Consider the following 23,194-nt stretch of genomic DNA (forward strand, 5'->3'; position numbering starts at 1 on the left):
AATTATACCAGTTATCCAGATGATTATTCCATTCATCTATTTATTTTTGGAAAAAATGTCTTGTGGCTCAAACTATCTAATTAAGGTTTATTCTTTGTGTATATGAATGCAGTCAGAAGGTATTTAGTAAAAACTTCTCAAATTTGATTAATCAGCCAGTACTCATTTAACACTTTTTAATAAAAGACACTATGTCAGGCAAACTGAGGAGACATAAGTGAGTAAATGTTAAAATGTAGAAGAGTTAATATACTATACAAAACACAATATACCACAATTGGAGGAGGGACAAGATGTATTGCCAAGTAGTAGCAAAGAGATTAAATTCCACAAAGTCAGAAGAAGGAAAGATCACTTCACAACAAACTCAAGTGCTCCAAAATTATAACTAAGTACTGAAAATAATGTTGATCTGTTATAAGAATTTTATGTTCTATGATTAAAACATTTATTGGGCATTATCATACTGTACCAGAGGACTTCAGGGGATGGAAAGACAAGCGTCACACACAACTCTTTTCTTCATGTTATTTGCTATGGGATGAGGGAGCTAAGATAAGTAGCAGATACCAGGAATAGAAAGCAGAATATGATGTGCCATGCATGAGATATGCCACAAAGTTCTATGGGAAGAAGAAAGAGAAGGAAGAAAACAGCTCTACATCTATTCTGCTATATAATTTTCATTTTGAGGATTTCTTCTATTCTACCAATCCAAAATAGAAAATTAGGTAGTGAAGATTTTTATGCTATATTTAACGTTAACTTCAGAAATAAATTAAAGCACGGATGAACTTCAAGAAATATAAGAAATGTTTTAACATCATTAGCCTGTGTGCCCTCTTGCAGCTGTCACACCTAAAAGCACTCTTAAGATAATTTAATAAAAGATTACATTTTCTAAGATAGATGAATTGCAAATGGTATCATATTATATACTCAGGTTTGAATAAGAAGGTTCATAAAATCATGTTGAAATCATAGTTAAACATTTATACTCGATTACCTAGATGTGGACAAAGAGAACCAAAATTGAATCAGAGACAAGCCATAAAGTAAACTGTACAGAGGCAAAACCTTTGCTAAGATTCAGAACTACTGAATTTCGAATACTGAATATTGGTTAAATGCATGAAAAAAATCTGCAATTTGAATGGCCTCTATGACATAACGACACATTATTAAATTTGTGAACACATTGTGGTAAAAAAAAAAAAATTGCACACTGATCCCCATTCTTCCCCAAATACAGAACAAAAAGGAAGAGCAAAAATTGCTTGATGTACAGAGTTAAACAAACAGATCCTCTTTTCTTATGCAGTCCCACTCTGAGAGGGCCTTGAGCAGAATATAAAAATAGAACCAAACTCTGGACTGTCTTTTACTCACTGCTGAGTAAGGCTTAAGATAGCTTGCAAAGTTCTGCTCTGACCTTATTCATTAGCCTAAACTGTACTAAATCAAGTCATACTTTAGTCCCAGAGATTTCTGCTCACAAGAACTCTAGCGGCTACACATGGGTTGTTAATCACAAATGGAATTAGGCAACTTAGAATTAATAAGACTCATCTCTATCCTCCTTCTGCTTAAAAGGATGCAAACACTTAATAATGGTCAGAGTCATAATCAACATGCAGTCAACAGTCCGTATCAGTAAGGTACATATTCTGTGAATTGCAGTATTTCTTCTAAATTAGTGTTTTCCAAGTTATATTCCAACTCTCTCCATTCCTGATTCAATCACAACCAGTCCAGTTTTAATCTTTTCATCTACTAGAGTTCTGTGAAACAGTTTGGAGAAATAAAAGAATTTGGCTGAAAAATTAAAACTATTTCTTTAAACAAAATGCACTTTAGCTATTTTTATAACTGTTATTGTTCATATCTCAGAAAGTGTCCATCTGCAAAGTGTGCGACCCTATAACCTTGCATACCTCAAGTTAAATAAGCACATTTTAATAGTTTCATTACATCTGATACGAAGCAATGACGATGATGATGATGATAAGCCCTCCTGCTAACAACTGAAAATATTTTTAGAATTGAAGAAAAACACACAAACACATCCAAACATGAAAACTATTTATATTATATACAAACAGAAAGAAATTTTTTTTAGCTGAGAAATAATTGAGGGTAAATGAAACCATTAACTCTCTAGTGAACACTTCTTGGAGAAGAGGCACTCAGGGCCATATTTACATACAGAATTTTTAAAAGGTGGCAGCTTCATTGTTGGTAACACATTTGAAGCTGATAGAGAAACATGTGTGTGTTTGAGTATATGTATGCATGCTTAGACAGTTTAAAATGTATTTATTTCTCCACCACATTTTTCTATGTCAATGGCAGTTCTACAAAATGTCTACACAAAATTCTAATAAGCAACTTTTTCTACCATGCCAAGTCTTTATCAACAGAGCTGAAGAATGTAAGTAAAGAAGCAGGAGAAAACTCAGGTCTTACCTGCACAAAAGTACCTGAAGTATTCCTGTAATAAACAGAATAATATTGTATAATCCCATTAGGTTTTGAAGGAGGCGTCCAAAAAAGAAGTACTGATGAAGAACTGAGGTTTGCATAATGAACATCTTTGGGAGGATCACTTGGTGCTAGAAAACAAATGATCGAACAAAAAACTGTACTTGTGTCTCTAAAATATGTGTGAAATGTTCTAAATGTTACCTGCCTTTGATTAGTTATGATAATTGTTTAAAAACTAAGAATAATATCTAATTAGAAATCAGAAATGAAATCCACAAGGCTCATTGGGCCATCCCCATAACACTCTACCATAGCAATATCTAAGCAAAGACAGACGGATTTCTTACTCATAAAACACTATCCCAGTTCTAAAACATGCCTACTGCCCTAGATTTGAAAACAACATTATGACAAGTTTCCGATATAGAATGCATAATATGAAATTCTAATTTAACTTGCAATTTTGAAATTGAATAATAGAGGACAAAGGCAGAGAGCCGACTTCATGCGTTTTACTTTGTTTCATTTAAAAACACTAAATGCTTACTAAATGTTGAGTTCTGTGCTGAGTGCATTTACAAATATAAATTCATTTAATCCTCATAAGGACCCTGTGAGGTAGGTAACATATCGTTTCCATAATACAGATGGGAAATTGAGGCACAGAGATTAACATCACATAGGTAGAGCGTGAGCGAAAAGCAATTTTGCATGTAACCGTGACAGATATTAGGTTTAATGAGACATATTTATATTTGACACATTTTTTTTCTGAGTATGATATTCTTTTACTTGGCCTACATCCATAAGAACTCACCTCCTTCGGGTGTTCGAAAGTTAATGATATTGCTTCTAGTTTTCCCTTCACCAAATCGGGTGCTAGCTGTTACGTAAGCACTATATTCAACATTATAGTCCAAATCTGAAAACTCCAATGATGTTTCAGTTACATTAATGTTTTTTAATGATGATCTGTCCCTAAGAGGAAAATAAAGGATTATCTGCACAACTGACCTTTAAATTAAACGTTACAGATACATTTTGAGTACAAGTACATTAAAAATAAGCAACATTTATGCACAGATATTAATCCAGATTAATGGGATAAAGATGCTACTTATCCAGAAATGCTGAAAAGGACGAATTTCAGAATAATTCAGTGAGTAAATTCTTTTGTTTTCAAGTATACCCAGTAATTCAATCAAGTGTTAATAGGATGTTCATATTAAGAGTTTGCTTGGACTGATTTTAATGGCTCTCTAGGAATTCTGTGTGTTCAAAGTAATTACAGCATTCTCTTTCATACGAATGTTTTAGTTGTTCAAATATGTGTTCTACTGAAGTGTTGGCAAAATCTAATTTATACCATATATTTATCAAACACATTTTACATATATTGTACAAAAGTAACATTTACTTCAGACCAATTCAAATCAATTTCAAATGATAAATACCTGAATAGTAGTATCTAAAAGAATGAGTATGGGTTATCCTTTATTTATGTAATTAGAAACAAGATTTAAAATAATGTATGTATAACAGGAAAGCAAAAAGTAGAGCTCACATCTCTCACTCAATTAAAATCTTAAATGTATCTGAAATATCACTTCAGAAAAGAAAGTAAATATTGACTTAAACTCTCCAAGTAAGTACCAAAATGCCAGGAGAGGGGGGAAATGTCTAAAGAGCATACTGTTGCTAAGTAATACAGCACTACAATTAATTTCAGTCATGTTAATTCAGTTTCCATAGAATTGGGTATAGATTAGAATTTAAAGAATGAATATGTATATAATGGTACTGAAAACTATGCATTTTAAGAAGAAATTTTGATTTTTAAGAGCAATAAAGCGAGAGAGAGGCATGGACATATATATACTACCAAATGTAAGGTAGATAGCTAGTGGGAAGCAGCTGCATAGCACAGGGAGATCAGCTAGGGGGTTTGTGACCACCTAGAGGGGTGGGATAGGGAGGGTGGGAGGGAGGGAGACGCAAGAGGGAAGAGATATGGGAACATATGTATATGTATAACTGATTCACTTTGTTATAAAGCAGAAACTAACACTTGTAAAGCAATTATACTCCAATAAAGATGTAAAAAAACTAATTATTAAAGAATTTAGATAAGAAAATATGAGTAATATCACAGAAAAGATACAAATCTCATGTAATCTCAGTTTTTTCTTCTTTCGAAGCACAAGGCATCCGAGAGGTAAATGGATATTCCCTCTGAACATAAAATGCACTTTCTTTACCACTGAAATATTTGAATCCTTGAATCATTAAGGGGAATAACAGATTCTAAGTGAATTAAGGATATCCACAGAGAGATACATTTCAGCCATGGTTTTACCATTACAAAAGCATCAATTCACTCCAAATATAAGTATGGTTATCTGAAAAATAGCTGGAAAGCTTACCATGGTGAGAAATATGGATTCAGAGTATGAGATTAGAGACAGGCAGGATTAGCCAGGCTATTCAGTAATTTGAAAGAGTTTCATCACACATCCTTTTTCAGAAGCCATAGGGAGAGCTGAGTTCTCTCTTTGACTTCGCTGAGACTATAGGAGAGAACCTTTTAAAACTCTTAATGCTGTGGCTATTAGGCTATTAGTCTGAGAAAGATGCCTTGTCATAGAAACTTTACCCAACTGCATACTCCTGTCATTGGTCACAGGTCATTAGAACACTACAGTATAGCTAGTCCAATTCAGATCTCTAAAGCTATGAAATTAGCTAAAGCAACCTAATTGCATTATATCTGTTTCAAAACTTTCTTTTCAAGCGTATTTTTAATAATATCTGCTGCCTTGTATGACTACTTTCTTACCCTGATCTTCACAGCAAAATAGTGCAGATAAGGATCTGCCTACAATAAGAAAAACCCCAATTATGTTCCATAAGTAACACAGAATCAAGGCAATTAATTACCTGGAAAATGCAGGTCAAACATAAATTTTGTCTTAAATATCTGGATATTTCAGTAAAAAGAAGATAGTCTTTATAAATTATCTGAATAACAAATTCAATAGTCCACCTCAGCATACATAGGTACAGTTTCCACATCTACTCCAGTTTATCTCCAGGGACAAAACAGTGCTAACAAAAATTTTTCAAATACTGATATGTCTTGTCTGTTTGGCGTTTGTAGTTTAGAGTTGTGGCTGATATTTTCATAACTATGGTAGAAAAATATCTGAGCACAGATAATCTTCAATTGAAGCTTCAACTTCTGGTACAAGTTAAGAATGTATCTTGGGTACATAAGAGATGGTCTGCCATAAAACTGAGAACCCAGAAGTAGGAAAAGGAAAGAGAAGTGATGCTGTTCCCAAGGATCCGACTCCACCCTCCTTGCTCTTATGCTGCTGCCAGATTGGCGGAAACACACAGAAACCTCTGGGCTGAGGCCTGAGCTCTCTGCTCTCTGAAGAGCCATCTCATGGGCAATCCTACAGTTTCTCCCATGCATAAGAAACCCAGCTTTGACGCTGCTGGAATCAGTTGTTACTCCTGGTTTTAGCTGGTTTAGTTTTAAAATGTCTGTTTTGTTCTTATTAGTTTAAAAATATTATAATAGGATTATGATGTGTTCCACTATAGCATTTTATTTCCATTTATAAAAGTATATGTTCTATATCTTGATTTTTCTCATGTTAATAACAATAATCTGTACCATTATTTTCTTTTTAGTTGCCTAATTTGGATATAGCATATTTCTTCAGCCTTCCCTCTATAAATTAACATTTAGGTTGTTTCTCTTTTTTTTCATATTACTATCAGTGATGCAGTAATCATTCTTACTCAAATATCTTTCCATAACAATACTTTTATTTCTGCAGGTTAAATTCCCAATAGTGTGACTGAGTCAAATGGTTTTATAAAATTTTTATTTTAGTGATAATTAATAAATCATTATTGTCTGGAGTCACAGCAAGTGTGCAAACTTTCACCACCTGTCTGGATATTAATTTTCTTAATTTCTGCAAATTTAACTGACCAGAAACATTTATTTAATTTGCACATCTCTGACGATGAGTAAAATAGATTATCTTCTTATTGGTCAGTTGCAGTCCAATTTTTGGAATAACTTATTCATACATTTTCTTTTATATACTTTATTTTAGTCTTTTAAATGGAATACAGTATATGTCAGGGAGTTAAGGAGGCATTGTTCTTTTATAGTGCTCCAAATTGAGAAAGATAGATACCTTCCCCACTCCTTCTGTATTTAGTGATGATATGTATACAATCAATATTCAACAAAATTCAGCAAAATTCTTTGAGCACCTATTGTATGTCAGGAACTATTAAGTGAGTAAGAGACAGGCCTTACCCTCAAAACAGAGAGACAAAGCAGTAAGTAATTATAAAACAATTCATTAATAACAGTGTGATCCCCTTAAGGGCAGTAATTTTTCCCCTAGTGGCTAAAAGCAAAGAAAAAGAGAAAGAATGAATGAGGAAATTAATTGTGACCCAAGAGTAGAAAAGGAGAATAAAGCACAGCCCCCAGAGATGCAGGAAACTGTTCACTAGAAAGCAAGTTTGTGAGGTTTGAGAGTAGAATAGGGAGTTGAGGAGGGAAGAGGAAGAGAGAAGGCCCACCAGACAGAGCAGGTCTAACTCTTACATATCCAAAGTCATAAACTGTGTGGAAATGGGAGGACCATAAATGTCACACAATACTTAACCTATAAAGTAGATAACTTAGAAAATCAGCCAAACCGCCCACGCAGTGCAGATTTTCAAACTGAGGGAAAAAAAAAAACTTGGGGAGTCTTCAGTGCTATCATTTTACTGGCCTCTCACTGTTGTGGCCTCTTCCGTTGCGGAGCACAGGCCCCAGACATGCAGGCTCAGCGGCCATGGCTCACGGGCCCAGCCGCTCCGCGGCATGTGGGATCTTCCCGGACCGGGGCACGAACCCGTGTCCCCTGCATCGGCAGGTGGACCCCCAACCACCGTGCCACCAGGGAAGCCCTAAAGCCTTTTTGAATTTGAGAAATCAAAAGAATTTGAATGACTTTGAAATTATTCTGAATAAATATAAGATGGAGTTTTTCTGTTTGTCTACACTCATTGGTAACATCAGGAAAACATATTGGGATGAAATTAATGGAGTCTTTAAGATGAAGTTATTTCCTAGTTAATTTACACTTCTTTTCAAAAGACAGACCACATTTTGACATCTAGGGCATAAAGGAAATTCTAGAGCTTAAGAGCAGTTTCTTTGCTCTGCTTTACCAATTCCTTTGCTCATTTCTTATCATATCAAGACTATGGTAAGCAACAACTGCCTAAGAGGAACCATGAATATCAAAACCATATGGAAAGACTTAAACAAAAATCCCCATTTCCCTAACTGTGAACATGAATGGTTTCCTAGACAAGGTACGAGACTCTTTGAAAGGTCATGGTCTCAATTCTAATCTTCATCATTTGGTATTTTGTTCCATGTGGGCAATCTAGCCTGATGATACACCCATTCCTGTACATTCCTATGAATTTATTTTTAAAACTTTAATCTGCTATTATCTAAATATTCTACACTAATCCTTTCACTCACTGAATACCACTCCCCCAAATAAAGAATTTCAACATGCATTTACTTGACTATCAAATCATTTTCTCTCTCACATGACCCAGCAACTTCACAAATTTTCCTACTCCAATGACACTGGTCTTCTATGTTGCAATTACTCTAGAATATTTACTCTTCATAGATGGATTGAATCAGTAGGTTAATAATTACATATCAAAGAACCCCAAACTAGCATAAATAGCTGCATATTCTATGATCCTAAAGCTTTACTAGAATCTCAGAGAAAGTCTGAGTGGAAGTAGGGTATTCATTTATTGTTACTCTTATTCCTGTTGTCATCATTTGCTTGGCTGGTTGATTTCACTTGATTTGGTTTGACTTTGTTTTGCTTGTTTGTATTTAGCAGAAAAGACACATTTATAAGATTAGAGGAGAATGAGGTTGAAGCTCACTTATACACTTATAAACCATCCTCTTGAAGCCAACATAGGAATTAGGGTCCACAAGACAGGAGGAGGGACTGTACTTAAGCTGGAGGAGAAAGATTTCATCCCCTAAGGACAGACACAATCCCTCGGGCCAAAATAAAGCATTTGGATTTTATTCCAAGAGTAATGGAAAGTCTTTTGAATGTTTTCTCCTGGGTGTAATCTTTGGGTGAGTGATGAAAATAAAATTTAAAAATCCCATTCAATACTGAGATTCATTCTTCTCTCTCTCTAGATAGACACACACAGGGAGGGAGGGAGGGAAGGAGGGAAGGAGGGAAGGAGGGAGGGAGGGAAGGAAGAGAGAGAGAGCTCCTTATTCAAGCCTCAAGTCTCCATGTATCTGGCCTGCCCACCCCTCCAGTTTCATCTCTTTCCACTTTCCTCCTGTGCCACTACACTCAAGACACAGGGCCATCTTGCTGTTGCCCACACCAAGCTTCTTGCTGTTAACCACACTTGATGAAATTATTTGAGTTTCTACATCCAGTTAGTATACCCCTGGACTTTTCAGCTAAATATGTCATTATTTTGCTTAAGCCAATTTAGGTTGGGCGCAATCATTCGAAACTAAAAGAATCTTGACTAACACCTATTTCCATTATTTAATAGTTTATCATATGCCTCGATCCTGAGTATTTCCACCATCATCATCACTCCTTGCTGAACAAGCCTGCTTTGTCCATTTACCATTGTAACTGTGAGGACCAGTTACTCAACTGGTTTACACATAAAACAGTATGATCATGCTCTCATTAAGGGATAAAGTCCATGAAACTATGCAGACCAATATCAAGCCAGTGATTTTTTTTTGGTAGAAATATGCCATATGAGTTGACGCACTAAGCTTAATTTATTATAACTCCATTAGTCTTTAATCACAAATGCTGTTATCAAACTAAGACTTTCCCAATCCTATAAACATACTGTTGAGTTTTTAGAACAAAGGGCAATTATAACACTTATTCCTAGTGATTTGGGGAAAGCATGATCTGAGAGTAATACAGATCTGGTTATGATCCTAGTTCTGTCATCTTCTAGTTCTGTAACCTTAATCAACACCTTAACCTCATCAAGACTTAATTTCCACAACTGTAAAATGGTGATAATACTCTTCACTTCAAGGTTTTGTCATGAAAAACAAGTGACAGGTAAGAAACCAAACACAGCATTTGTCCCAAAATGTTAACTATTCCACGAGCCCTCTTGAGTCCTTTTCTTTAGCTCTCCAAGATATTTTGTTCCCCAATCACAATCTTTCCTAGCTTTGTACATTTCACAAATGGGATGAGAAGACCCCTGAAATTGAAGGTATAAAAACTCAAGATCCACAAAGGCAAAGTAAATGACTAAAATGATTGAGTTTAAAACAGAGTGTGGTGGGAACTGAGGTAAACTGCAAAGCAAATGCTCCACCTAAAGACCACCTCTATTTAATTCCCGCTGATTTATTTTCATGGGGAATATGGCAAAAGAATTCTGATTTTTGTAAGAAACAAAGGAAGTTGAAGTTTCACTAGATATCTACTCACTATACTGACAGAATTCTATTCAGAATTTATTAACAGTTTGCTGGTCCAGCAAAGCGTGGGTGGCCTACCAATAGCCTGCTTGTCGCCTCGGTACCCAAGCTTCATCCAAGTCATTCAGGAAAATGATTAGCAAAAAAAGAGCTGAGACAGAGTTCTTAATATCCCACTAGAAACCTCAGGTTAAATGATCAAAAGCACCCTTACACTCAACCACTCCATCTACCTGTGTTTGTATCTCCCACCATCCTAATCCTGCCCCACTATTTCATGTCTACAATGCTACTTATCAACTTCTTGATATAGTTCATTCATGCTGCCTCCAAGCCTTCATATACTGTTCCCACTGAGATGTTCTCCTGACTTATCAATCTGCCTTTACCAACTTCATTCCAAACGGGAGGTGAACTCAGGAAATTTGAAACAGCCCCCTCCCCATTCTGATTATTGATCTATATCATATGTTCAAACTATTAGGTAGTTTTAATAGAGTGAAAATCGTTTAGAAAAGTGGAAGAAATAGGACTAAGCATATCTTTTTAGCATAATGAAAGCCATTTCCAAAGGTAAGCTTTTATGCTACAGGGGGAATCATTTGACCAGTGACATTTAATAAAATGCTGCAGTAAAACTGTTTTGACTTCCTAATATATTGCTCAGCACGTATTTTTAAGTTATCTCACATGGGCATATTTTATCTCTAATTAGTCTAAATTATTTTAAGGTTCTATATATTTTTTATCTCCCCACAGAGTTTAATAAACATTTGTCAGACTGACTGATTCAAAGTTACTTCTCATAACAACTACTAAGAAGACCAAGAAACATTTAAAGGCCAAGGTTTGTATATAAGCTAGAGTTTTCAGCATCACTTGCATTCCACAGTCTTTTAGCTACACCTTATGGGCCACTCACTTAAAAGTTTTATAAACAAGGAAGAAAACTACTGTTAAATTTTACTGACATTATGAATTGCTAAACAAATCCAAGTTGAATTCAACTATAAAATAAATAACTAAGTTGTATAATCAGTCTACTAGAATACCACACCTCAATCCGAAGTGTATTAAAAGAATAAGCTTAGAGAGCTCTAGTAGAATTCATTTATTTAATGGTGGCCACCCTAGGAATGAAAGGATTGCTTCTCATTTGAAACCATATAAACATAATTTACCAGTATTACTGAAGAAAAAGTGCTACTTAGATGACAAAAGTTATTTCACAAAGCACTTTAAAAGAAAACATTATTTTAAAATGCAATGGGTCAGGACTTCCCTGGTGGCACAGTGGTTAAGCATCCGCCTGCCAATGCAGCGGACACGGGTTTGAACCCTGGTCCGGGAAGATCCCACATGCTGCAGAGCATCTAAGCCCATGCACAACAACTACTGAGCCTGCGCTCTGGAGTCCGCGAGCCACAACTACTGAGCCCACACACCGCAACTACTGAAGCCTGTGCGCCTAGAGCCCGTGCTCCGCAATAAGAGAAGCCACTGCAATGAGAAGCCTGCACACTGCAATAAAGAGTAGCCCCACTCACAGCAAGTAGAGAAAGCTTGCAAGCAGCAATGAAAACCCAACACAGCCAAAAATAAATAAATAAATAAACTTATATAAAATGCAATGGGTTAAAGAAGATTTCTGAACATGCCATCTACAAATCAAATGTGATTCACACAGCAGTGGTTATAAAATGATTGCACAGTAACCCTCGTGAGCTATTTTGTAAAGAAATACTCACGACAAAGGGAGGAGTCACCAGTATAACAAATATAACAGGTAACCTGCAATTTGCAGACATACTGAAAACAGCAAATATCCAAAGATGTTGTTTTTCAAAGAAGTTAGTAGTTATTGAAAGAACTAAAATAATGGAAATTGAGAACTGTGAGAGAAATATGGACCCTGAAACAGGAACTCTGCCAGTAAAGATAGCCACCACTTATACAGTATTTTAAGAGAACAACACAGATAATTTAGTGGCTGTGCCATGACTCAAACCTATGTCTCTCTGACTCAGAATGCATGTCCATTATATGGTGATACATGCCTCCTTTTCTCTCCAGTAAAACTCATACAGCAAGAATTCAAAAAAAGCATTAGTGATTAGTGACAGTGATACGAAAGAACCTAGGATTATGACTATCCCTTTAACTACAGTGGTTCCAACAGGTATCTTAGGGAAGAAGATGCTAGAAACTTGAAACTATCTCTGTATATACTCCATTACCATTTATATATTTCAGTCTATTATAGATAATATTCTTTAAAATGTTAAGGTGTTTTTCCTTCTTTGTTTTTTCTTTGTAAGACCTAACTCTATTCAACTGAAGGTATTCATTGTCTGGAAAAGCATCACTACGCTTATGTCAGAAATGAAAAGCTAGTAAGTCTATATTAAGTTTTTAACTCTTAAAATATATTCTTCATTCATTCATCCATTCAACAAATATCTAGCTTCAATTATGAGCCAGGAAGTTTTCTGTTCCAGATACAGCAACTAACAAACCAGATCTTGAAGCAGATAGGATCTCAATCTCTTTCTGTCTCTCTCTTCTCTCGCCCTCTCCCTCCCAGTGTGTGTGTGTGTGTGTGTGTGTGTGCGTGTGCGTGTAAGATAAAGCGAAGTTCTACTGAGGAAAAAGTGTTTTTTACATTCTCTTTCCACATCGAGAGTCAATCCTGCATGATTTTAGACCGTAAAGTTTTATAGTAAGTCATGGTATAGAAAGGAAGAAGTATATGCAAAAAGAAAGCTTTCAACAGTCAAGAACAAGAAAAAGTTTTGCTCCACTAAGAAAAGGTGAGAGAAAGAACAGGACAAAGCCTTCAGACAGGAGTGTCCCGGGAACTTAAGTTGAGGGTAGTGTGGTGAAAACAAATAGGTTTGTGAAGGAAATACCAGTATAGAGCTCCTTCTTCTCAGGATGGAAAGGAAAATGGCAAACCTCTTAGAAAATATGTCTTTCATATGGCATTCCTTATGTCTAGTAAGTAATTATGTCCAGTAATTACTTATGTCCCCGTAAGATCTAAGGGCTCTTCTAGCAGATCATCCAGAGCTAGGGAACAGTGTGGAAGTCATCTTCCCAGTCCTGCACACTACAGACTGGTTCAGAGAAAATGACCAAGAACATCTAGCTACCTGAGGGTTGAGACAGACATGCTGAGAGAGCCAGGGCACTAGAATAAGCCTGAGGCTGGATCAAGGCTAAAACAGAAAATAAAAACCTTGAAACTAGAAGCTATGATGGGAGATGGGTCCCAGGATGATTCCCAAAAGCCAGGTGAGAAGAGCTACTATATCCCAGACTTGAGATCCCCTCATCCTACTTTCAGTGAGCTTCCCCTGTATCTATAATCCATCTTAGGAAGAGAGACAAAAAACGGATATCAAAGGAGACAAAAAGCACTACTGGGGAGTTGAACCCACACAGCATGATTGCTGTGCGACAACTCCATACAGAGTAATGACATTGTTCTCACAAGTGGAGGGCTGGAACCCCAGCCAGAAAAGTCTTGATTCTCATTTTCATTATTTTTTTTCACTTTCAATTTTATTTCTAACTTAGCAAAATGGTGTCAAAAATCTCAGAGTTATCACCCTTTGATTCAAAAATCTAGAAGTCGAGATTGGTTCAAAATGGCAGAGTAAAAGGACATGCTCTCATTCCCTCTTTGGAGAACACCAGAATGCAAAGACAAAGGAGAAGCTCAGTGAGATGGCAGGAGGGGCGCTATCACAATAAAATCAAATCCCATAACTGCTGGGTGGGTGACTCACAAACTGGAGAACACTTATGCCACAGAAGTCCACCCACTGCAGTGAAGGTTCTGAGCCACACGTCAGGCTTCCCAACCTGGGGACGTGGCAACGGGAGGAGGAATTCCTAGAGAATCAGACTTTGAAGGCTAGCGGGATTTGATTGTAGGACTTCGGCAGGATTGGGGGAAACAGAGACTCCACTCTTGGAGGGCACACACCAAGTAGTGTGAGCATCGGGACCGAGGGGAAGGAGCAGTGACCCCAAAGGAGATTGAACGAGACCTACCTGCTAGTGTTGGAGGGTCTCCTGCAGAGGCATGGGTCAACTCTGGCTCAACAAGGGACAAGGACACTGGCAGCAGAAGTTCTGGGAAGTACTCCTTGGCGTGAGCCCTCCCAGAGTCCCCCATTAGCCCCATCAAAGAGCCCGGGTAGGCTCCAGTGTTGGGTCGCCTCAGGTCAAACAACCAACAGGGAGGGAACCCAGCCCCACCCATCAGCAGACAATCAGATTAAAGTTTTACTGAGCTCTGCCCACCAGAGCAACAGTCAGCTCCACCCATCACCAGTCCCTCCCATCAGGAAACTTCCACAAGCCTCTTGGATAGCCTCATCCACCAGAGGGCAGATAGCAGAAGCAAGCAGAACCACAATCCTGCAGCCTGTGTAACAAAAACCACATTCACAGATAGACAAGATGAAAAGGCAGAGGGCTATGTACCAGATGAAGGAACAAGATAAAACCCCAGAAAAACAACTAAATGAAGTAGAGATAGGCAACCTTCCAGAAAAATAATTCAGCATACTGATAGTGAAGATGATCCAGGATCTCAGAAAAACAATGGAGGCAAAGATCAAGAAGATGCAAAAAATGTTTAACAAAGAACTAGAAGAATTAAAGAACAAACACAGATGAACAATACAATAACCGAAATGAAAACTACACTAGAAGGAATCAATAGCAGAATAACTGAGGCAGAAGAACGGATAAGTGACCTGGAAGACAGAACGGTGGAATTCACTGCTGCAGAACAGAATAAAGGAAAAAGAATGAAAAGAAATGAAGACAGCCTAAGAGACCTCTGGGACAACATTAAATGCAACAACATTCACATTATAGGGGTCCCAGAAGAAGAAGAGAGAGAGAAAGGACCCAAAAAAATATCTGAAGAGAATATAGTTGAAAACTTCCCTATCATGAGAAAGGAAACAGCCACCCAAGTCCAGGAAGTGCAGAGAGTCCCATATAGGATAAACCCAAGGAGAAACACACCAAGACACATACTAATCAAATTGGCAAAAATTAAAGACACAGAAAAATTATTGAAAGCAGCAAGGGAAAAACGAGAAATAACATACAAGGGAACTCCCATAAGGTTAACAGCTGATTTCTCAGCAGAAACTCTACAAGCCAGAAGGGAGTGGCATGATATACTTAAAGTGATGAAATGGAAGAAACTACAACCAAGATTACTCTAATTGGCAAGGATCTCATTCAGATTCGATGGAGAAATCAAAAGCTTTACAGACAAGCAAAAGCTAAGAGAATTCAGCACAACCAAACCAGCTCTACAATAAATGCTAAAGGTACTTCTCTAAGTGGGAAACACAAGAGAAGAAAAGGACCTTCAAAAACAAACCCCCCCAAAATTAAGAAAATGGTATTAGGAACATACATATCGATAATTACCTTAAACGTGAATGGATTAAATGCTCCAACCAAAAGACACAGACTGGCTGAATGTATATAAAAGACCCATATATGTGCTGTCTACAAGAGACACACTTCACACCTATGGACACATACAGACTGAAAGTGAAGGGATGGAAAAAGATATTCCATGCAAATGGAAATCAAAAGAAAGCTGGAGTAGCTATACTCATATCAGATAAAAGACTTTAAAATAAAGAATGTTACAAGAGACAAGGAAGGACACTACGTAATGATCAAGGGATCAATCCAAGAAGAAGATATAACAATTATAAATATTTAAGCACCCAACATAGGAGCACCTCAATATATAAGGCAACTGCTAACAGCTATAAAAGAGGAAATCGACAGTAACACAATACTAGTGGGGGACTTTAACACCTCACTTACACCAATGGACAGACAATCCAGACAGAAAATTAATAAGAAAACACAAGCTTTAAATGACACAATAGACCAGATAGATTTAATTGATATTTATAGGACATTCCATCCAAAAACAGCAGATTACACTTATTTCTCAAGTGCGCATGGAACACTCTCCAGGATAGATCACATCTTGGGTCACAAATCAAGCCTCAGTAAATTTAAGAAAATTGAAATCATATCAAGCATCTTTTCTGACCACAATGCTATGAGATTAGAAATGAATTACAGGGAAAAAAACGTAAAAAACACAAACACATGGAGGCTAAACAATATGTTACTAAATAACCAAGAGATCACTGAAGAAATCAAAGAGGAAATCAAAAAATACCTACAGACAAGTGACAACGAAAACACGACGATCCAAAACCTATGGGATGCAGCAAAAGCAGTTCTAAGAGGGAAGTTTATAGCTATGAAAGCCTACCTAAAGAAACAAGAAAAATCTCACACAATCTAACCTTACACGTAAAGGAACTAGAGAAAGAAGAACAAACAAATCCCAAAGTTAGCAGAACAAAAGAAATCATAAAGATCAGAGCAGAAATAAATGGAACAGAAACAAAGAAAACAATAGCAAAGATCACTAAAAGCTGGCTCTTTGAGAAGGTAAACAAAATTGATAAACCATTAGCCAGACTCATCAAGAAAAAGAGGGAGAGGACTCAAATCAATAAAATTAGAAATGAAAAAGGAGAAGTTACAACAGACACCACAGAAATACAAAGCATCCTAAGAGACTACTACAAGCAACTCTATGCCAATAAAATGGACAACCTGGAAGAAATGGACAAATTCTTAGAAAGGTATAACCTTCCAAGGCTAAACCAGGATGAAATAGAAAATATGAACAAACCAATCACAAGTAGTGAAATTGAACTGTGATTAAAAATCTTCCAACAAACAAAAGCCCAGGACCAGATGGCTTCACAGGTAAATACTATCAAACATTTAGAGAAGAGCTAACACCCATCCTTCTCAAACTCTTCCAAAAAACAGCAGAAGAAGGAACACTCCCAAACTCATTCTACGAGGCCACCATCACCCTGATACCAAAACCAGACAAAGATACTACAAAAAAAGAAAATTACAGACCACTATCACTGATGAATATAGATGCAAAAATCCTCCACAAAATACTAGCAAACAGAATCCAACAGCACATTAAAAGGATCATACACCATGATCAAGTGGGATTTATCCCAGAGATGCAAGGATTCTTCAATATACGCAAATCAATCAATGTGACACACCATATTAACAAATTGAAGAATAAAAACCATATGATCATCTCAATAGATGCAGAAAAAGCTTTTGACAAAATTCAACACCCATTTATGATAAAAGCTCTCCAGAAAGTGGGCATAGAGGGAACCTACTTCAACATAATAAAGGCCATATACGACAAACCCACAGCAAACATTCTCAGTGGTGAAAAACTGAAAGCATTTCCTCTAAGATTAGGAACAAGACAAAGATGTCCACTCTCACCACTATTATTCAACACAGTTTTGGAAGTCCTAGCCACAGCAATCAGAGAAGAAAAAGAAATAATACAAATTGGAGAAGAAGTAAAACTGTCACTGTTTGCAGATGACATGATACTATACAAACAGAATCCTAAAGATGCCACCAGAAAACTACTAGAGCTAATCAATGAATTCGGTAAAGTTGCAGGATACAAAATTAATGCATAGAAATCTCTTGCATTCCTATAGGCTAATGATGAAAAATCTGAAAGAGAAATTAAGGAACACTCCCATTTACCACTGCAACAAAAAGAATAAAATACTTAGGAATAAACCTACCTAGGGAGACAAAAGACCTGTATGCATAAAACTATAAGACACTGATGAAAGAAATTAACGATGATGCCAACAGATGGAGAGATATACCATGTTCTTGAATTGGAAGAACCAATACTGTGAAAATGACTATATGACCCAAATCAATCTACAGATTCAATGCAATCCCTATCAAATTACCAATAGCATTTTTTACAGAACTAGAACAAATCATCTTAAAATTTGTATGGAGACACAAAAGACCTCGAATAGCCAAAGGAGTCTTGAGGGAAAAAAAACGGAGCTGGAGGAATCAGACTCCCTGACTTCAGACTATACACAAAGCTACAGTAGTCAAGATAATATGGTACTGTCACAAAAACAGAAATATAGATCAGTGGAACAGGATAGAAAGCCCAGAGATAAACCCACGCACATATGGTCAACTAACCTATGACAAAGGAGACAAGGATATACAATGGAGAAAAGACAGTCTCTTCAATAAGTGGTGCTGGGAAAACTGGACAGCTACATGTAAAAGAATAAAATTAGAACACTCCCTAACACCATACACAAAAATACACTCAAAATGGATTCGAGACCTAAAGGTAAGACTGGTCACTATAAAACTCTTAGAGGAAAACATAGGAAAAACTCTTTGACATAAATCACAAAAAGATATTTTTTGATCCACCTCCTAGAGTAATGGAAATAAAACCAAAAATAAACACATGGGACCTAATGAAACTTAAAAGCTTCTGCACAGCAAAGGAAACCATAAACAAGACAAAAAGACAATCCTCAGATGGGAGAAATTATTGGCAAATGAATCATCGGACAAAGGATTAATCTCCAAAATATATAAATAGATCATGCAGCTCAATAACCCAAAAACAAACAACCCAATCCAAAAATGGGCAGAAGACCTAAATAGACATTTATCCAAAGAAGATATACAGATGGCCAAGAAGCACATGAAAAGCTGCTCAGCATCACTAATTATTAGAGAAATGCAAATCAAAACTACAATGAGGTATCACCTCACACCAGTTAGAATGGGCATTATCAGAAAATCTACAAACAACAAATGCTGGAAAGGGTGTGGAGAAAAGGGGACCCTCTTGCACTGTTGGTTGGCATGTAAATTGATACAGCCACTATGGAGAACAGTATGGAGGTTCCTTAAAAAACTAAAAATAGAATTACCGTATGACCCAGCAATCCCACTACTGAACATATACCCTGAGAAAACCATAATTCAAAAAGAGTCGTGTACCACAATGTTCATTGCAGCACTATTTACAATATCCAGGTCATGGAAGCAACCATAATGCCCATCGACAGACGAATGCATAAAGAAGGTGTGGTACATATATACAATGGAATATTCCTCAGCCATAAAAAGGAACAAAATTGGGTCATTTGTAGGGACGGGGATGAATCTAGAGACTGTCATACAGAGTGAGGTAAGTCAGAAATAGAGAAACAAATATTGAATATTAACGCATAGATGTGGAACCCAGAAAATGTTACAGATGATCCGGTTTGCAGAGCAGAAATTGAGACACAGATGTATAGAACAAACGTATGGACAGCAAGAGGGGCAAGCAGCTGATGGGTGGGGGTGGGGGTGTGATGAATTGGGAGATTGGGATTGACATGTATACACTCATGTGTATAAAATGGATGACTAATAAGAAAACAAACATTAAAAAAAAGAAAGAAAAAAATCTAGAAGTCATCATTGATTCCATTGATTTCTTTTTTATTTCGTTCTCACAGCCAATCCATTCAACAAATCCTATCAACTCTTCTTCCTAAATGTTATAAAAAGCTGCCCACTTCTTTCCTTCATCCCAGCATCATCCATGGCCCAGACTCCTTATCTCCTACCTAGTAACACTGTTAACACTTTTGCCTCCTGCAATTCATTCTCCATAAAGTATCCAAGGTGCTTGATATTCTCTAGTAAGTCCCATTACAACTGAAATGAAAACAAAATCCTTACAGTGGCTTAGCTCCTGACCTTTTTTGGCCTCCTACCCTCCAGGATAACTCTCCTCTGTCTCTCTCTCCAGCAACACTGACCTCCTCTATGGTCTTCAAAACGACAAGTGTGTCCCCCACCGAGCCTATGCGGTTGATGTTCCCTCCTCCTGCAGATCTTCTCTTGACGAGAAGCTCCTTCTTGGCATTCAGACCACAACCCAATACCACTTCTTCAAAGAGGACTTCCAAAGCACCCTATGAACAGTAGCCTTCTTTCCCCCAATTTCCCCTCATTTTTAAATTTCTGGGTATATAATCCACTTATCTCTTTAGAATATGAGCTCCTTAAGGGCAGGGGCCTTGTTCACAGGTAAATAGATACTCTATCAATATTACTGAATGAAGGAATGAAAAACTGAATCGATAAATGAATGAGTAGGGTAACAGAGGGGAATGGTTACCTTCTTCTCACTGCTTCTCTTCCCACTAACATCCCTCATGTCACTCCCAATTCTGCCAAAGAGTAAGCAAAATGACTACTTATCAGGCAATGAATAATACAGGACATGTCCTAAGGAGCAGTATGCAAAGGGTATAAACAGGCATTGGGGGGGCAAGAAATCTTAATTTAGGAAAGAGAAGAATAGACTTTTTAAAAACACCATAGCCTCTTACTCAATGATGAACCTTCCAAGTGAGGAATACAAAAGTAAGAAATGCCTATGTTCTATAAAGCATTATGTAAATTGTATTTCCTGAGTTGAAATATTTAAAATACACTAGGAAATACGTTATTGAATGGTGAATCCTTTTACAAGGATTTATATTAGATCAAAGTAAGCATTTTTATCTGTTGAGCTTTCATGAAGCAATATAGCCATGTTGTTAATTGATGAGAAGCACTATAGGATTACATCTTTTTCATGATTGACTCATAAATAGGCAATTAGGGTAAAGGTGATCAGTAAAAAATAAATATACTGCTTACATCTCAATAGAAAATTGACCTTAAATAATAGATTTCTGGAGAAATATCTTTTAGTTAAATTTTAGTTTAATTATTCTGCTCAAGGAAACTTAAAGAGACAGTGGCATAGAGAATATTGGAGGAAAACTGAAAGCCTCTGTATTCACTTGTAGTCACATAAGCTGACCAGTCCATGACTCTGAAGAGCAGAATTTTAGTATAATTGCACATAATACACATTTTTTTGTTTTGGTTACAAAAATCATTATCTGACTATGCTTGGACCTCTATGTAATATAGGAAAAAGTTGTTTCTTAATAAAGGCATATTAACTAGTCTATTAACAATCAGATTCCTAATGTACCTTCACAATCTGAAATTTAAAAACTGCATTCCTATTATGTTACAGATTAATACTTGTTCTCAGAACTATCTCCAAAAAAGAAAAAAATTCTTACCAGACATAAACTGTGTAATACAGGATAATTCCATTTGGCTCCAGGGGTGGTTGCCATGACAACTTTACCGTGACACCAGACAACTGTTTTAGAGAGAAGTCTTGTGGGGGAGAATCAGGAGCTGAAAAGTTAGAAAATATGATAATGCATTTTATTAAACATATATAAGAAAAAGTTAAAATAGAAATGCACAAAATTTTTATTATGAACTTTCTGGTAAATGAATCAGGTACAGTGCCTTTCTCCATGGGCTTGAGAGACTGTTTACTTTCAAAATGAGATGATAAAAGAAGATTTTGCATGGTGGTGTTAGAACATCTGTTTCTGTGATTCAATGGAAAAAAATATTTCATGAGAAAAAAAGAACAAGGGCTATGTCACTGTGATTTACCTACTGTTCAAGTACATCTTGGTAAATTATCATCCTCTAATAAACATAAAACTATTGGTTGGGGTGAATAAATATACAATAAAAGAGCTCCACAAACAATAAAAAGAGATGGGGGAAAAACATGCATCCAAGAAGTGGGAAAGTGGTAAGTATAACACTGTGAGAGCAATTAAAATGACGGACCTCACAAATGAAAACTACATTCCTCAATTTCAGTAGTGTCATTAAACTGCAAAATAATATCAAAATCTGTTGAGTCTTCAAAATTGAATGGGTTACAAAGGAAATGCCAATGTAGCACATAAACAAGAATATAGACATTTTAGGGTCTACTTCTAACTGTGCTATAATAGTGTAAGAATTTAAATATTTTAGCCATTCTGAATTGAATAAACACTAAAAAAATTACTGTAAACTAATTAGCAAGTTTATATTTCCACTTAGATAAAACATTTAGAATGGCACTTCTCAGATTCTTTATAACAGCATAGTAATGTCTTAGAATATTAACACAATTTTTTTGCATGTAAAAGAGTATAAATTACTACAATTTTGATCATTGTTTTAGTTATGCATGGAAAGTGGACTCATAGCTAATTGAAATTCCAAGAATTTATTCAGATCTTTGAACAATGTTATAGATTAGTATTTGTGCAAATCACTTTTTCCAATAACTTGGAGAAAATGCTGCCTGAATTATTATATTTTCTTTCTGATTTTCTGAGTAATCCCCACTATAGTGTACACATACGTGTGTGTGTTTTCATTATTTTGGTAACAACAGTTTTTTTTAAAAAATTTATTGAACAGAGAAAAGCTTTATGAGTTCTATAGAATAAGTGACAGCTAATTTATATTTTCAGTTGGTATTCTCACCGGCACTATAATAAAAATGCTAACAAATACTGATTATCACAAGAATCCATATATCATTTGGAGATGTTTCCCAAAATATGAATTACCTCTAACCAAGAACTCTCTTTCATCTGTCAAAACAAAAACCTAGAATACTTTTTTTCTGAATATCATTGCAAAACTTAACTTTTGTTTATTATTGGAAAAAAATAATTTTAATCAAAACTAGTAGTGATACAGAATATTATATGAGCATTTTTCTTCTATAATATGCTTTAAGATGTTTATGTGGAATATCAGTTTTTGGTGTTTTATATTTAATCTTCAATATAGTCTTGGGTTTTTTTTATGTAAAACATTTTATTGCTAAATAAATGTAATTAACACGCCTTTTTTTTTTTTTTTTTTGCAGTACGTGGGCCTCTTACTGTTGTGGCCTCTCCCATTGCCGAGCACAGGCTCCGGACGTGCAGGCTCAGCGGCCATGGCTCACGGGCCCAGCCGCTCCGTGGCATGTGGGATCTTCCCAGACTGGGGCGCGAACCCATGTCCCCTGCAATGGCAGGTGGATTCTCAACCACTGTGCCACCAGGGAAGCCCTAACGTGCCTTTTTAAATAAAATACTGAATATCTACTACAGCAGACTAAGTTTCAATCATTTTAGCATTTGTTAAAATAACCTTTGTATTCAGAATTGCAGTTTTAAAAAATGAAATTGGAAAAATTAGATTAAATAAATGCAATATCTTTTGCAATCTATCCAAGTCATCAAGACAGAGCATATGAGGACAGAT

General features: G+C 36.3%; 1 protein-coding gene across 6 annotated transcripts in view; it reads right to left on the reverse strand.

The window, feature by feature from the left end:
* Window positions 1-23,194, reverse strand: part of PTPRQ (protein tyrosine phosphatase receptor type Q) — a 205,234-nt gene that overhangs the window by 132,301 nt on the left and 49,739 nt on the right. For all 6 annotated transcript variants that reach the window (XM_024737186.1, XM_024737185.1, XM_024737184.1 and 3 more), the window contains exons 19-21: window positions 21,154-21,274; window positions 3,302-3,462; window positions 2,467-2,612 (exon numbers count right to left, since the gene is read on the reverse strand). In XM_024737186.1, the coding sequence (XP_024592954.1) occupies window positions 2,467-2,612; window positions 3,302-3,462; window positions 21,154-21,274 (428 nt within the window). The remainder of the gene's footprint in view (window positions 1-2,466; window positions 2,613-3,301; window positions 3,463-21,153; window positions 21,275-23,194) is intronic.

The sequence above is a fragment of the Neophocaena asiaeorientalis genome, unplaced genomic scaffold (genome assembly GCF_003031525.2).
Source record: "Neophocaena asiaeorientalis asiaeorientalis breed wild unplaced genomic scaffold, Neophocaena_asiaeorientalis_V1.1 scaffold134, whole genome shotgun sequence".
NCBI lineage: Eukaryota > Metazoa > Chordata > Mammalia > Artiodactyla > Phocoenidae > Neophocaena > Neophocaena asiaeorientalis.